Source organism: Vulpes vulpes, chromosome 14, assembly GCF_048418805.1.
Source record: "Vulpes vulpes isolate BD-2025 chromosome 14, VulVul3, whole genome shotgun sequence".
In the NCBI taxonomy this organism is placed as follows: Eukaryota; Metazoa; Chordata; class Mammalia; order Carnivora; family Canidae; genus Vulpes; species Vulpes vulpes.
In genome coordinates this window covers 48396871-48413872 of record NC_132793.1, presented here as the reverse complement: position 1 = coordinate 48413872, position 17002 = coordinate 48396871, and the positions used below count along the sequence as shown (strand labels likewise).

Sequence of the window (17002 nt, the reverse complement as noted above, 5' to 3'; positions counted from 1 at the left end):
TAAATGATTGTTGGATTTAATGGTCAGGCTCCGAGCTGTGAGAGCCGGAAGAGATGGGAACGAGCACTAACCTCAGGACATATTGCAGAAATAAAGTCTTAAAATGAATCTCTGGTATCAGCTTTCTTCTTAGTCCTGTGTTTAGGATCAGAAATATAGGACACATGGCATAGTTGAGGATACAGATTCCAGTCGCCGGGGGCGGTCGGCTAAAGGGAGCGACCAGGCACAGGAGCTGCCTGCCCGTCAGCTCTACGAGCAAATCCCCCTTGGGACCCCTTTAAGATCCCGTGCGGCTCAGGGTGCGGTGGCGCTAAGGTCTCTTCACGTGCACCCTGCTCCCAAAGATCCCTGAACCAACTCCCGGCCTGCTGCTGCGATGAAGCAGCTGCGCGAACCTGGGCACACCGACCGCCCCCAGCGGGACAGCCCAGCTGCCACCGGGGCTCCAACGCCTCCCCCATCACTTCAGGTAATCTCCGAGGTAGGAAATGCCACTAAAAACAGGTGTCAGGCTTTGCTGGGCTGCTCCCGGGATTTCTTACCAGGTGGTGACAGTTTCAAGAAACTACATTACGTAAATTTTCCTTTGGGTCGCAAAACGACGTTTAGATTTACCACGAAGGCCTCCAAAGTGCAGATTTAGAAAGCTTCCACGTTACCAAATATACGCGATCCATACGCGAAGCTGTGAGACAGTTGTGTACACGGAGCGTGTCGCCAACGCGCTAAGGCACCATCATGCCATCACGTCAAAGAGAAGGATTAGAAATTCAGATTAACCCTGAGCTGTGTTCAGACCTCATGAAATACACTCCTAACCTTCCGCCTTTTCCGTCCTTGAGAAACGGACACGTTACACACCCGGTTTTTAACAACCACCATAAAGGGGGTGGGGGTGGTAAACCTTCCCCGTCTCCTATCACCACACAAGGCTCAGCAGAGGGAAACTTTAAGATGCCAAACCCCAAGAGTTCCTCTCTAGGGCCCATGCATCCGAGGCAGGAGCCTGGAGGGGCGCGACCGCCAGCACGGCAGGGGCCCGGCTGGTCCTGGGGAGGCGCTGAATCCCCCGCTGCAGCTTCTTTCAGCTTCCTGCAAGCCCAGATCCCACCAAGCACCTGATGAAACCCGTGGCTGGGAGCCCCTGCAGGGCTGGTTGTGCCCTCGGGGTTCGGCATCCCAGCCTGCAGAACGGGGCGAGATGGCCGCATCTGAGGAGCCTGGGTCCTGGCCGGGTGCAGACGACGCGCGGGGCCACCCGGTCCCCCCGGGGCACAGTGGCAGCGCGGCCAGTGCCGGGTCTCAGGCCGGCTGCAGGGGCTCCACGCCAGGGGGCCGCAGACAGACACACGTCCGAGTAAACTGTCGCTCGCGGGCCTCGGAAGTGCCTGGTCCTTAATTTAAGGAGCGTAAACTTACATTAAAGCAATGCGAAGAGAACCCAGAAAAGAAGTAGCCCCAGAAGAGCACTGCTGGACATGGGGAATGGGGATGAGCAGGGGGTCTAGAGCACAAGAGCTGCGGGTGGCAAGGGGGACCACGAGGACGGGAACTTAAAAAGCAAAGTTCTACCATTTCCTAATATGAGAAATTGATTTGTTCAAGACATCCCCTATGTCAGGAAACCTGGAAAGCCACGTGCAGAAGATGGAAACTGGACCCGTTTCTTACAACATACACAATAGAGACACTGGAATATTACTCAGCCACTAAAAAGAATGAAATCTTCCCATTTGCAATGATATGGCTAGAGCTAGAGTGTATTATGCTAAGCAACAGGAGTCAATCAAAGAAAGACAAATACAGATTTCGTTCATGTAGAATTTAGGAAACAACACAGATAAACAGAGGGGGAGGGAAGGAAAAATAAAATGAGATGAAAACATAGAGGGAGAGAAACCATAGGAGACTCTTAATCATAGAAAACAAACAGGATTGCTGGAGGAATGGTGGGTGGGAGGATGAGATAATTGGGTGATGGGCATACAGGAGGGCACTTGATGTAATGAGCACTGGAGGTTATGTGCAACCGATGAATCATCAGACTCTATCCCTGACAGTGTATGTTAACTAAATTGAATTTAAATTAAAAAAAAATTTAAAGCTAATGAACTTTAGCTGTGGGGAGGCTCAGGGGTTGAGCATCGGCCTTTAGCCCAGGTCGTGACCCTGGAGACCCAGGATCGAGTCCCGCGTTGGGCTCCCTGCATGGAGCCTCCTTCTCCCTCTGCCTGTGTCTCTGCCTCTCCCTCTCTCTCTCTGTCACATCTCACATGAATAAATATATAAAATCCAAAAAAAAAAAAAAAAGAAATAGCAATCTTCTTTAAAAAAAAAAAATGACGTAGCGTAAGAAGCACTTCATGTCACAGGGACCATGCGTGATGCTCGCCAGGATCTAGGGTTGGGAGGGGGAGGGCAGCGCCACTGCAGTGGAGGAAAGTGGGGGCACCCGGGGGCCGCCACATGGGTGTGCACAGCAAGGCCCCGACGGCCACCTCGCAGCCGGGCTCACCCGCCGAGGTCTCCGCAGCCCCATGTCAGGGTGCTCCCGCCCCAAATGGAGCGGTGGGCCTCACCGTCCCCCCACCCCAGGCCCAGCACACAGCCTGAGGCCAACAAGGTTCCGGAATCTGTGCAACGGGTGTCCAGAGCTGTACCTGCTGTGCCCCAAGCTGCGGCCCCGCTCTCCCCCCACCCCGCAGCCCAGGGCCCACAGTACCACCAGGTTCCCCCTTGGTCCCTTACCACCCTCCAGCTGTTGCCGCTGTCACAGTCTCCGGGCTCTCCCCACACGTTGCCAGCAGCCTCCCCTCCATCTCAGCTCCGCGGGGCAGCCTGAGCTCCTACGCCCCAAAACCACACGGGGCCTCAACAGTAAGATTCAGGGCGCACGAGGTGGCGCCTCACTCGTGCAGGACTCGTCTACACTGAACCACCCTGACGGTTTCACAAATGTTCGCCCTGCACACCCACAGCTGGCGCAAGGGGAGGCCGCGAGCCCTCAGGGCACCAGGTGGGGAGGCCCGGCAGCGTGAGCACCTCCCCAGCAACCGCCCTTACCTGGTCCCCGACTTCAATGGCACCAAGTGGGAAGCGTTTAAACACAAAGGAATTCGTAATGAGAGTTTTCAGGAAAATCATTGAGTAAAGTAAAGGTACGCCTTACGGAACGCGCACACGTTTTTCAGGAGCCCAGATTTTCATACTTTAAAAAATGTATACATATGGGCTCAGGACATGGCATCGCTCAAGCGCAGGTGCCCCGAGCACTAAAGCTGTGCTTAACACATCAGGTCACGCAGAGTCCTCCTCCGTGTGCAAACTCCAGGATTTTTCACCTGCAGACCTGCAAGACGCCCAGGTCTCTTCACCACGACGCACGGAATATTTGTGCCGTGAGGGGACCGATGTGCTGTGAGCCTAGGGTCCACTGTCCCTCTCTCCGCGAGTCACCCTCGCACCTGCACCAATACCTACGCTTCCGTGACACCGTCACAGCCTCCTCTCCCGGGCGCGTCAGGGCTTACAGGCCATCTGAAGGCAAAGTTCTTCAGGGTTTATGGGACAAATGATTCTAGAAAATAATGATTTTTTTTATTTTAAAGATTTTATTTATTTATTCATGAGAAACAGAGAGAGAGAGAGGCAGAGACACAGGCAGAGGGAGAAGCAGGCTCCATGCAGGGAGCCTGACGTGGGACTCAATCCTGGGACTCCAGGATCACGCCCTGAGCTAAAGGCAGGGCAAACATTGAGCCACCCAGGCATCCACGAAAATGATGATTTATCAAAGTTCTCATGGTCCTCAAAATAAGGCAATTCAGATTTTTGTATTTATTTGAGAGAGTGTGCCGTGGAGCATACACGGTGGGGGGTGGGGCATGCAGAGGTAAAAGCAGACCCCCACTGAGCAAGGACCACCGTGGGGGGCTCCACCTAGGTCCCGGGGTCATGACCGGCGCCAAGGCAGACGCTTGACCGCCGTTGCGACCCGGGCACCCTGGCAATTCAGATTCTTACAAAGCCTAAATCATCATCAACTCGAAGTCACTATCGCTGAGACGACAACCACGAAACCGCAGGTCTCCAGTCCTGACTCAGAATTCTAGTCCTACGGGGAACTGTACCGAGCACGTCCTGCCAGATTTCCAAGCCAAAGCTTCATTCTAGGGACCCAAGCAGTCGCATGGCCAGGATCACCCCACGTGACGCGGCCCCTCATGCCGGGTGAGCCCACGGACACATGCCGCCCTCCACGTGAAGGACGCATCTTCAGCCCCGACCTTTGGAAGTGTGGCAAGTGGCACACAAAGGTCAACACCAGAAAGAGCACACAAAGGTCAACACCAGAAAGAGAGAGTGGCAGCGGGAGGAAGCTGGTCCTTGTTCCCCAGGTGGTCTCTGCCCCACCCAACAAGCCAGTCCTCGGGTCCCTAATGCGACACCAATAATAAAGGCCTTTCGCAGACTGCAAGTTGGCTCACTGTGTAGAGCCCCATAAAGACCTCCTAAGTCATCTTTTTGCTTTTTACTCTCCCGACAGCCTTGCGCCATGTGCCTAATACCTACGGGGTCTTTGTCACATCACGCACCAGGCTCCAGCTGAGCTCCTACGAGGCTGCGGCCTCATCCCCCTCACCTCCCTGACATAGGTAAATAACCCGCCAAAGGCCCCTAGCCAGCAAGTGTTGGAGCCGCAGGACGCCCATCACTAACACTCCACCGCTCTCTGGGGCTTGCAGGAGCTTCTCGGCCATTATCACAAGGCCTGTGAAGCCGGAGGAATAACAGAGCATCACTTTAATGTTACAAGGGACCAAGCAAGGCTCCAAAATACGGACTTTTCCCAGCTAGGAAACGAAAGCGCTGGAGCTGGACGCCGGGTTTCCTGAGCCCATATCCTCTCCTCCCGTGACACAGGCTGCCCTTTTGATTAGACGCTCCATCAAAGTATTTCGTCAAACACAGATTATTTCTAAATAAAATTCTAGGCCTCTCAAAGCATGCCTGTGGCTCCAGATGGTGACGATTGCATCTACACCCCCGCCCCCCCCCCCCCCCCCCCCCGGCACATGGCCGCTGCGCCTGGCATTCGCACACACCCCTCTTCCGCAGCCGATGCATTCCTTGATGTCAACACCACCTTCCACCCCCAACAGGCTTCCGAGACCCAGTCCAGCCTCACAAGTCGTCACTTTGATGAGACCAAAGTCTACGTAGGTCGACACTCTCTCTCTCTCCACAACCCAGAACCCAGGAAGACTGGAAAACTGTGAGTTTTATCTTAAGTCGGATGCCAAACCTCAGTTGATGACTGTGGCGGTTGACCGTCAAAACAGCTCCCAGCGACCCTCACCTCCACTATTCAGGCTCACACAGTCGCTCTCACATCAAGGTCGGCTGGTGAAACCAAGGGAATATGGCAGGAGAGCGATCATGTTAAAAAGACTGTGGCTTCCACCTCGGCTCTGTCTCAGCAACCAGGTTTGGTAGGGAAGCCCCACTGTGCTGCAGGAGCACTCGGAGCCCAGGACAAGGCCCAGGGGGTGGGACCCCACCATGCACGGGAGCACTTGGAGCCCAGGCAAGGCCGGGGGGGGGGGGGGATCGCACGTGTGCGGGAGCACTCAGAGCCCAGGCGAGGCCCACGTGGTGGGAACCCAAGGCCTGTCAACCTGCCCGTCAGTAAGCGCAGAGCCAGCTTGAGCCCCTGACGTGATCGATGCTCACACTCAGCCTGAGGATGACGTCATGAGGCCCTGACCCTGAAGCATCCAGCCTGGCTGCTCCTGGATCCAGACCCACATTACCTGCAGGTGATAAATGTTCTTTAAACCCTCCTCCTGGCTGGAACGTGCCTCATTGAATCGGCCCCGATCAGGGGACGTGTCCGTCCCACCGCAACACGCACACGGCCTCTCAGAGTCTCTGCTCGCCCCACACGCGAGTGTGCATATCCTGGTGGTGAGCTGCCCCAGGGTCACGCGCTCATTACAAGGTAGTGCCGTGAGCCGCCGGGGCTGCCACAGGACGCGTGGTCATCGTACATATCATCTTGCCAGAATCTGTAAAGTTCTGAGTCTGGAAACACAGCCACCCAGGAGTTTGTCCTAAGACTCTATGTCACTTCCCCTAAAACAGCTTTTGTCTTAACCCTGCCTCGGCACATACGCAGCCGGGACAGCCGCAGGGGCCCCCCACCGGCCCAGAGCCCTGCACGGCCTCACCTGCCAGGCCCAGCGCATCTTCAAACACCTGCCCAAACCTGCTTCAAACACGTGACATAAAACTGTGTCGGGGAGGAAAAGCGGAAAAGGTGGCCATCCGAGGAATTGGGGAGAGTCCGCACAGCCTCCAGGTGCCCCGTAACCGCTGCAGACGGCGAGATCGGTTATGGGGCAGGGAGCCCGCCAGCGCCCTGCTGGCCCTGGGAGCCCACAGCTTCACCCTCTGCTCCCCGACAGCCTCCCTCCAGGAGCGCAAACGGTCCCTAACCAGGTTTTAATTTTCTTTCCTGAAGAGATACTCAGATCGGAGCTAGAAGGACTCAGGGTGAAAGCTTTACGAAATAAAGACCAAACAAAAACTCCAGACCTTTCATATAAATCGGCATTTTTTTTTAAAGCTAAAAAATTAAAATGCAACAACACGGTGTTGCTCCAAAAAGAAATCCCATGTGAGGAAATTCTTTTTTTTTTTTTTCTTTTTCAATTTAGAAAAGATTCCCTGGGACAAAAGGGCGCCTCCTCGAATTATGTACCTGAAAGGAGTGCCAGGGAGCCACATTCCTCTGGAGGGCAGCAGGAAATGAGGCCCGAGAGCCACTGAGATTTAATTCAGGGAGGAGGGAGGGAGCAAGGACAACTGGAGGGGGGGGTGGAGGAGGGAGGAGGAGGAAGGGGGAGGGGGGAGGGGGAAGGGGAGGGGGAGGGGGAGGGGGGAGGGGGAGGGGGAGGGGGAAGAGGGAGGGAGGGAGAGATGGAGGAGGGGGGAGGGGGGTTAGAACCTGGGAGGGGGGAGGGAGGAGGGGGGTGGAGGGAGGAGGCTCAGAACCTGGGAGGGGAAAGGAGGAGGGAGGAAGGAGGGAGGGCGTAGGGAGGGAGGGAGGACGGAGGGGGGGTCAGAACTTGGGAGGAGGGAGGGAGGAGGGAAACAGGAGGGAGGGAGGGAGGGGGTCAGAACCGGGGAGGAGGCAGGCCTGGCAGGAAGGCCACTGGCTTTCCATCAATCCCATCCCTGTCCTCCCCACCGGCCCCCCCCTCCCCTACCCCGGGGCTGCCAGGAGCTGGGACCCAGAGAGGCTCCTGAGGACACTGGCCCCTCACGGCCCCTCAGGGTCCCTCACTGGGTCTCTGTCCCCCCAGAACAGGCAGCCCGGCGACGTGCCAGATGCGCCCCGAGACTGGCCTGCCCTCCGGCCGGGCGCCTGCTGCACACCCACGGGCAGGGGGCCGACCGAGGGCTCGCGCCGGCAGGACCAGGTTCCAACGGAGCCTTGTCCCAGGGGGCACCGGGCAGGTCCCCAAGCGAGGTTTTCCTCCCCGGGGGCCGCCCGCCGCCCGCAGGCCACCGGGATTCCCAGGTGTCGGCTGCTCCAGCTCTGCCACGCGGTCCCAACGCTGCCGCTGCCCCTACAGCTCCGCCACCACGTCCCCATCAGTCCCCAGTCCCGGAGCCTGCCCTCCTGCCCGAAGCCCAGGAGCCAGGGCGGCGCGGTGTCCTCGGTGGTCCCCAGGCACCGATGTTGCTGTCCCAGGAGGAAACCCCATGCCACACTACATGGGACCAACCTGCAGCAACTCCTCGCTGTGTCTCGGGGGACAGGTCAGAGCCACATGCGTGTTCAAGGATCTGCTTCCCGACGTGCTACATCTTCACCCGCAACAGCGGCAGGAGCACTCGGGACCCAGGCAACGGCCATTGTCCAGGCCTCGACCAGGCGGCCGCAGGAAGAGCGCACAGCATGAATGCGGGTCCCCTCTGCGCCACGACAGTGACAGTCGAGGGCCACGCAGGGTGCTGGGAACCCTGACCATGCAACCGAGTGAGCCCGTGACGCGGCAGGCCCAGCTCCGCTAACGCTCCATCAACCCTTCCACACGACCCTACCTGCCGACGCCACCCACGTGCCTGGCACCCTTCCGGGTCCTTGAGGATGTGACAGTGGATACGACGGCGCTTTACTGCCCCCGGGAACTTTGAGGGATTTTTCTTTCTTTTTCTCAAAATATTACACGTCAGATTTAACAGGGATGGCTCTTTGCTAAATGACAAACACCCGTTCCCTTGCCGAGGAACTGGCAGGTGGGCCTTCGGAGCACAACGGACAACCGAGGATTAATCTTCTGTTGATTGCCGATTGATTTTCGATCCCGGTGTCCAGACGATTCGGTAGGGAGCTCACAGGCCCGGAGCTAGGGGTGTCACAGGTGGCACCTGGGAGCGAGGGGGAGCCTCGCCGCCTGTGAGCAGCGCAGGCCGGGTAACAACCGGCCCTGGGGGGCCAGTGTCACATGCCGGGGCATCCGGCACCAGCAGGGCCCCCAGCGCACGATGGATCACACACAGTGTCACGAGCTGACACCTTCACCCCTATGTGCCCACGTCGTCGCGGCCTCCCGGTCGTCCCCGGTCATCCCAAGGCAGCGGCCACAGCCCAGCTCGCCCAGAAGGGACCGACCAGCCTGTTCCAGGGAGGCCCACCCAGTCGTGGGCACAGCGGCACGGGGACATGGGCAGACACAGGTGACCGCACGCCCGCGGAGGCTGGGAGCCGCGAGAATGCTGGACGGGAGCCAACCTGACGATGACAGATAAGGCCACAGAGGCCCCAAGGCCGCCTGGCAAACTGGGCTCCGGACGAAGCCCAAGGTGGGGCCTGGAGGGCTGGAGAACCCACAGGGGCTGGGGGCTGGCTCGGGAAGCTGCCTCGGTGTGGAGACAGTACCGTCCCCCAAGGCTGGCCAGGTTGTCACCTCCCTGCCCCCGGGTCCCTGTCCCCCAAGGCTGGCCCTGTGGGTGGGCTGGGACCAGCGGCCCCGTGGGTGGGCAGCCGGGCTCGCACTCAGCACCTCTGGCCCAAATCCCTCGTCCTAACTTCCTCCTGGCACCGCAACATCCCTGAAAGCAAACTTCTCACACATTCAGAAGCCGTTGCCAGACCCTTCATCTCCGGTGATTATTCAGAAAGCCCCCAGGGGGACCTCCCAGCAACGGGCTGCTTACAGGGCAAGGGCGATGGACTCACAGCACGGAGGAACTGTGCTCTTTGTCCCTGAGACAGCAGAACAGGGGTGCCTGGTGGCTCAGTGGGTCAAGTATCTGCCCCCAGCTCACATCATGCTCCTGGGGTCCCGGGATGGAGCCCCGCACCTGGCCCCGCACCCCGCCCCGTACCTGGCCTGCATCGGGCCCTGCACTTGGCCGCACACCTGGCCCCACACCCGGGCCCCGCACCTGGCCCCACACCAGCCTGCATCGGGCCCTGCACCCGGCCCCATACTGGTCCCCACACTGAGCCCCACACCCAGCCCCGCGCCCAGCCCCTCATCAGGCTCCCTGCTCAGCGGGGGCCCTGCGTCTCCCTCCCTCTGCCGGCTGCTCCCCTGCTTGCCCCCTCTCTCTCTGATATAGAACCAAAATCTTTAAAAAGCAGAACAGGAACACACACAGCTCACGGGGCCACGTGACCCTCGTGTTCTGGAACGGCACAGACTCACCCAAGTCCAGTGACAGGCTTTTCGAGTCACGAACCACCCTGGCTGGTTCTCGACCTCCGCACACCCAGGCCACAGCTGAGCAGGTCACGGCAGGTGGCTGCTTGCTCTCTGCACGCGGAACGTAGAAACCAATGTTGTGACGCAGAAGAGGGCAGCTGCCCTTCAGAACCCCAAGCAGGAACACCCGGGGGGCCCAGCGGTTTAGCACCGCCCTCAGCCCAGGCCATGACCCTGGGGTCCCAGGATCGAGTCCCACGTCGGGCTCCCCACATGGAGCCTGCTTCTCCCTCTGCCTGTGTCTCTGCCTCTCTCTCTCTGTGTCTCTCATGAATAAATAAACTCTTTAAAAAGAAAAAGGACCCCAAGTGGGCTCGCGAGGGACGTTCCCGTGCACTACACCTGCGGCTGAAGCACGGGAGCCGCACGTGCAGGCTGCCAGGCCCCAGCCCCATGGAGGCCGCGGGCACGCCAAGTCCCACCCCGACCGGCCAAATCTGCTCCCAGCCTGCAGAAAAATACACGGTGCACAGGAAGGAAAGACTTGTCATTTGTCCCAAAAACCCAGTATTTAACTTGTTGACACCGTGTATGCCCTTAAGCCTCAGAGCCGCGTCCGATGCAAGACAAGCGGTGGCCCCGCAAGATGGGCGCTTCACCGGCCGAGGACTCCGCTGTCCTCCCGTCACGTAGAGCAGGAGACAGGCAGGAAGGGGACTCGCGTGGCGACCTGCCCTCTGGTCCAGAAACACGCTCTACTCCCCCAGGGGTCCCGACCCTCCTCTCTAGGCTGACCTCCATCACCACCCACGCTCAAAAGCAACCAAAGATCCGTATGATTATTCTTTCCCCCAGTAAGTCTACTTCCAACACAGGGCTTGAACTCATGACCTCAAGGTCAAGAGTCACATGCTCCTCTGACTGAGCCAGCCAGGTGCCCCCTAAAAGCTCTGCATTAGTCGAAGTCTAGTTCAAAGTCAGTTTAAGCTTAGCTTTACAGAATTCAAGAACAATTATATTAATGGGACTTTAAAAAAAAAAAAAAGTGCAGTCCACCAAACATGCAGGAAATCGCAGTAGAGAAGCACAGCCGTTGGGTGATGGAAGTAACCAGCCATGCTTCTCCCCTTAAGTTACTCTTAACTCACTCGCAAACCATGGATAAATGGTATGTTTAATAATGTTCTCCAAGGAAAAAGACATCTACGATTGGGGCGTTTACGGTTCGAGGACCTTGGTAAGGCTGCATCACAGAAGTTGGCTAAGAGATGAGAACTTACATGTTCCCACCACAAAAGGATGGACGTGTTCGTTACCTTAATGGGGGGATAGTGGGACGCCTCCCGCAACTTACACTCTATCAAATCACATTGTCCAATTTAATCTGATTTTGTCAATAAATAATAAATAAAGCTGAAAAAATACTATGAATGGTTTTAAAAGCAAGCAGCCATTGGTTTTTGTTTTGTTTGTTTGCAAGCAGCCACTTGAAGGAACAGTCATGCCACCGTCCGTCCGTCTCAGACAGCCACAGCACAGATCCCCTATCCGAATTTCAAAACCCAGATGCGGCGTCGGCGAGGGGCGCTTCCATCCCAGTCACATCTAACTCGGCCTCCAGCCAAGACCCGCAGCACACTCACCTTGACAGAAGCGCGGGTGCAGAACTACCTGCTTCAACCTATGGTTCCCAGGTCCCTGACTCCGGACCTTAGGAGGCGATTCATGAACGCAGGTGTTTACGCACACACATCATCCGATTTACGAAGCGCTGGTGCTTTGCCCAGTGTTCCCAATCGTCTTAGCCGCTTTCTTCACCAGCCCAAGAAGAATGAAGTTTACAATTCTTGGGAAGTGAGATGCATATAATTTAAGTCCCCGCCTTCTAACCGTTCTTCTAGTTTATTAGGAAGTTTCTGATCAAAGCATCAACACTGACTCACAGCATTTTTTCAGAAACCTCGCGATGATTAGGAAGTCACTTCATTTAAAAGTTAATGGGTAAATTGTACACTTCAACTGTGTGAATTGTATATCTCAGTAGCACCTTTAAAAAAAAAAGTTAATGGAGTTTTCATCTTGCTGTCATGTTGGTTTCATTAATTTCATCAAATGCAACAAAGGGGAAAACGAGCACCTCGGTGGTTATTACATCGCCGCTCAGAGCTCTAAAACCGCGCCGAAACAAAGACATTAATCTAGGTCGTGTTTGCAGCAGCAACTTTGAGGACTAAATTTATCATCAAACCTTGTAATGTTTTCCCCCTTAGAATCTTTTGCTAATCAAATAACCACTTATACAAGTACTTTGCACCACAATCAAATTTTGCTTTTTCAGGGAACAAAAAGAAAGGTCTCTACCCACCCACCCCGGCACAGAGAACCACAAAGGACGTAACAAAAGTTTCCCTGAACAAACATTACTCAAAAAACCGAAAGACCAACCACAGCAGAAATTCTTACTTAAATAAACAACAGAGATAGCAGCATAGAACAAACAGCTAAAAGCTATTGTGGGGGCCGACACCAAACCAATAGCTTTGGGTTTATATAAACTTGGGTTCTCAAGTCTTGGATGGGGCTCAAACTGCCAACTCCGTGCCAAAGACTTCCCGCTTATCAAGGTGAGGTCACCTCTAAAGCAAGTTAAGAAGCAAATTTCTATATAACATCAATATGAATGCAAGCATATTTTACTGCTTAAATAAAAAATGGAAAAATTATTTTCCATTTTAATGCTACTCATCTTGACACATAAGATGTGCAACTATTATCTCTAGGCTAAAACGCTTTCCATGGGAGCAGACACATCAATTTTTTTTTCTAGTCGAAAGATTTTGAACTAAACTGCAGGAAATCACTTCATAAGTAACTTTTTAAAAAAATTTTCTTTCATAACTTTTTAATTTGTAATTTGGTGCATCAAAAAATCCAAAACGTGGGCTTTTCTTCCCAAAATAGCACACAAAAAAAATGTTTTTACCAAGCTTCTCTGATATTTCTTCTATCTGAATTTACGACACGCAATCGTTTTTTAAACTCACAGTAATACAAGCAAATTACTAAGTAACTAGGAATCAATAAATTTGCTTCCTTGAAAGGATGCAGGTGAATAATCTTAATGCAAAATGAACTCTCTTCATTTCATTTGAGACAGAATGTGGAGAAAGGTCATCTCAAAATGTTAGGAAACACTTTTGAAAAATAAAAAAGATTTTTGTATTTTAATTTCAGGGGAAAATGGGCTAACTGACATCATATGCTTAATTATGACTTTCATTAATAATAAAAGTTACCAAGTGTACTCTCCTGGGGGAAACACCCTAATAGTAGCTATTGGCTATTCCATTTACATTTTGGTTTACTATTTCATTTACAAACTAGAGTTAAAGAAAATGCAAAGTGTGTATAGAATAATAACGTACACATACCCATTCAATGTTTGAACACCATCTACTCGTGAGATGCTGTTTGTACCTTACTGCGGTTATAAATACACACATGTGTTTAATTTAGGACATACCACAAGTAGATAGGTGCTTAACACATGCATTCATTGGTAGCCTGCTAGTCACAGATAACGTGGTTAACTTCAACAGACAGCATCTGTGTTACACATATGGCCATCAAAATAATCGTGGCATGCTGTTGTGACGCTGAAAGAGGCCAAGCCTGTTGCAAAATGACTACTTCCAACAAAAGCCTGCTTCCATTATTGTTTAGTTGAATGGCATGTATCCAAGATAACAGCATTATAAAGTTAGTTGCTATTGCCTTGGAATCACTCACCGATTTTCGATTTTCAACGTATTTGCAAAACAAGAGAAGCACCATCAGGTTATAAAAAGTAATCACGGATCAGGATCCTTTTATTCATGTTTCTTTGACAAAATCATTCCATCTGATCTCAAGTCCTGGCTGCTCTCTTGACAGAATAATGTATGCGCTCCAGGCCGGCAGGGGTACGGCTTTCATGGTTAAATAGGAAGCTCACAGTCAGGCTGACTTCAGATTTTGCACTTCAGAAAGATTTCTTTGTTGTTTTTGTGTCAGATCACCCGTTACCTTTTTCTAATTGTTTCTTTCCCCAAGCCCAAGAGAAGCTATGCATCATCGAAATTTTACATTTTGTGATTTTTTTTTTGTTTGCCTATTTGCACAGGACACCAAACAACTGCTATATCACCACGAAAAGTTCTTTTCCTGATTTCATGGTGGCGGAGGAGGGGGGAAGCGGAACATATAGAAAAGGTGAAAATATAAAATATGAAAATATGAAACACCCTTTTCTCAAGAGTCTTTTATCGGCCTTGAAAGGAAACAGCCACTGGGAGTCTGTTGACTTGCTTCTTATAGTTCCCGGGAAACAATGCTGCAAACACTTTCCTACAGGGTTTAACTCGCTCTGCGGCTTTGAGGGCGTAGGGCCCCTGTCCTGCCGGGGAAGGGCGTGTGAACCGCGTGCGCGGCGGGAAGCTGGGCCGCAGGGCGATGCGGGAGGCGGGCGGCGGGCCTGGCTCCCGGGCCTGCCCGGGCTCCGGGTGCTTCTCGGGCCGCTGCGCCAAGTGTGGGGAAGAGGACAGCGGGACGTTGCGATGGCGACCCCCTGCGACCGCCTGCGACCCCCTGCGCTCGCCTGTGACCCCCTGCGACCGCCTGTGACCCCCTGCAACCGCCTGCGCTCACCTGTGACCCCCTGCGACCTGCGAGCGCCTGCGGAGCAGGCGAGCGGCAGGCGCGTCCGTCGGGGGTCGGGCGCAGACCCGCGAGCCCGGGGCAGGGACAGGGGCAGGTTCTCCGGGGCCACGGCAGCACCTGCGCTCCCAGGACCCGCAAGCGGGCGCCGGGAGGGGGGTGCGCTGGGGCGTGGGGCGCGCTCGCTCGGGCCGGGGCGGGGCCGGGGCCGAGTCCGTCCCGGAGGAGCCCACGCGGCGGCGGGAGGCTGCCCCGGGACACGGCCGGCGGGCGCGCCTCGGGGCTGGGGGGCGCCTCGGGGCTGGGGGGCGCCGCGGGGCTGGGGGGCGCCGCGGGGCTCGGGGGCGCGGGGCTGCGGGGCTGCGGGGCGCACCTGGGGGCGGGCCCGCGCCGGGCCCGGGGTAAGGGCGTCAGCGGGCGCCGCGCACTGCCCTGCCCGGCCCGGGAGCTGCCCCCGCCCCGCGACGGCCCTCCGAGCCCCCAGCCCGGCCCCGCCGACCCCGCCGACCCCGCCGACCCCGCCCACCTTGATGCCCTGCTGCTGGCTGGTGAGCGTCAACTTGGCGTCGTCGAGCAGCAGAACTTCGCAGTAGAAATCCTCGGGCGCCGCGCAGAAGCAGCCCATGTCGGCCGCCGCCGGGAGCCGCGCCCCGGGCCCCGCCCCGCCCAGGCCTCGCCGGTCGTCCGCGCCGCGCGGGCCCGAGCGCCGATCCCGGGCGGGGGGGACGGGGGGAGGGGAGGGGGCGGGGAGGGGGCGGGGCGCCCGCGGCGTGAGCACCGGAGCCGCGGGGAGGGCGGCGCGGGCGGCACTGAGCGGGGGCGGCGGGGCCCGAGCATCCTGCGGCCGCGCGGCTCCGGGGCGGGGGCGGGGCGGGGAGGGAGGGGCCTGCCGGGACCCCGCCCCCCGCGCCCCGGGGCGCGACCCCCGGCCCCGGAGGCGCCTTTGTGTCGGGGCAGCGCGGGGCGCGCAGGGCCGGGGCGGCGGTGTCGCGCGGTGGGTCGGCCGCCTACGCCCCGGGCCGGTGAGCTGGGGGGGGGGCTGCCGTCCGGGGCAGTGGGGCTCCTGGGGGGCTGGGGCTGGGGCTCCTTGTGGGGGCTCGGGCTGGGGCTCCTTGGCGGGGGGCTCGGGCTGGGGCTCCTTGGGGGGGGCTGGGGCTGGAGCTCCTTGGGGGGGCTGGGGCTGGGGCTCCTTGGGGGCTGGGGCCGGGGCTCCTGGGGGGCTCGGGCTGGGGCTCCTTTGGGGGGGAGCGCGGGCTGGGGCTCCTGGGGGGGCTCCTGGGGGGCTCGGGCTGGGGCTCCTTTGGGGGGGAGCGCGGGCTGGGGCTCCTGGGGGGGCCCGGGGCTAGGGCTCCTGGGGGGGCTCCTGGGGGGCTCGGGCTGGGGCTCCTTTGGGGGGGAGCGCGGGCTGGGGCTCCTGGGGGGGCCCGGGGCTAGGGCTCCTGGGGGGGCCCGGGCTGGGGCTCCTGGGGGGGCCCGGGGCTAGGGCTCCTGGGGGGGCTCGGGCTGGGGCTCCTGGGGGGGCCCGGGACTAGGGCTCCTTGGGGGGGCTCGGGCTGGGGCTCCTGGGGGCGGGGGGGCTCAGGGCTGGGGGCGCGCGGGGAGGCGGGAGCCCGGGCTGGAGGCTGGGAGCTGGGGGCGCGCCCCGGGCGCAGGCGGCGGCTCGCGGGCAAGGTCTCCCCCGGGGGTAGCGGCCGGGGTGCTCGCGCAGGGGCCGGGCGGGGGCGGAAGGCGGAGCGGAGCTGGGGGGCGGGTGCTCGGCCCGGGGCGGCCGGGGCTCCGGGTCCGGGGCCTCCGCGCTGCAGGCACGGCTCCGGGGCGGCAGCGCCCCCTGGTGGGTGCCGGGGGCGGGGCGCGGCGCCGGGCGGAGCAGGTGCAGCGGGTGCGTCTCTGGGTCGCGGGGCAACGGGGGGTGGGGGGGGGGTGTGACGCCAGGCCTCCCGGACACTTGCCGACCTCCTACCGAGCATTAGGGCCCGAGCTTGGGCGTCCCTCCTCTACGACTTACAAGATGGTTGGTCAGAACTCACAAAATTCGCCTAAAACCTTTAAAATGTTTAAATTTAAATGGAAATGAACAATTTGCAACTTTGGAGAGAGTTTCCTTCCACGGTGATTTGCCACCGAGTACCGTCTAGGACACCGGCTCTCCCGTTGGGCGCATAAACGTGACTTAGCGCAGTCCCCGCAGGGCAGGGGCTGGACACCCTCCTGTTCCCTGTGAACTTTACCCAAAGCCAAGCAGCGGACCCTATTGCATCTTCCAAGGCTTCCGTGAAATGGAAGCAGGTGTTGAATTCCTAACGAAACTCCGTGTCCAACTTTGGGTTGTGTTGTCAATGTTTTGCCTGCCGTGACTGACACATTATTCTGGATTTTAGCGTCTTTACCTCTAGAGGCTTTTCGGTAACACAACGTTCCTGACGTTAATTACCAAACGTGATGGAAAAGCTTGAGAGGGCCTTCCATCCTCCAAGAGGGTCACCTCTGCTTGCAGAAACAGAAGATACAGTCCGAGTGTAATCATTGGCTCCCCGCTTCTGAGTTTTGCTGCCATTTGTTTTTGGCCCTTTGACTTTGGTTTGTTT

General features: G+C 57.3%; 1 protein-coding gene across 2 annotated transcripts in view; it reads right to left on the bottom strand.

The window, feature by feature from the left end:
• Positions 1 to 15133, bottom strand: part of EPB41L4A (erythrocyte membrane protein band 4.1 like 4A) — a 176910-nt gene extending 161777 nt beyond the window's left edge. The window contains exon 1 of one of the 2 annotated variants that reach the window (XM_072736581.1): positions 14944 to 15133. In XM_072736581.1, coding sequence (XP_072592682.1) covers positions 14944 to 15042 — 99 coding nt within the window. In that variant the 5' untranslated portion in view covers positions 15043 to 15133. The remainder of the gene's footprint in view (positions 1 to 14943) is intronic. The other variant, XM_072736582.1, reaches the window with a different exon arrangement.
• Between the last annotated feature and the right edge of the window lie 1869 nt (positions 15134 to 17002).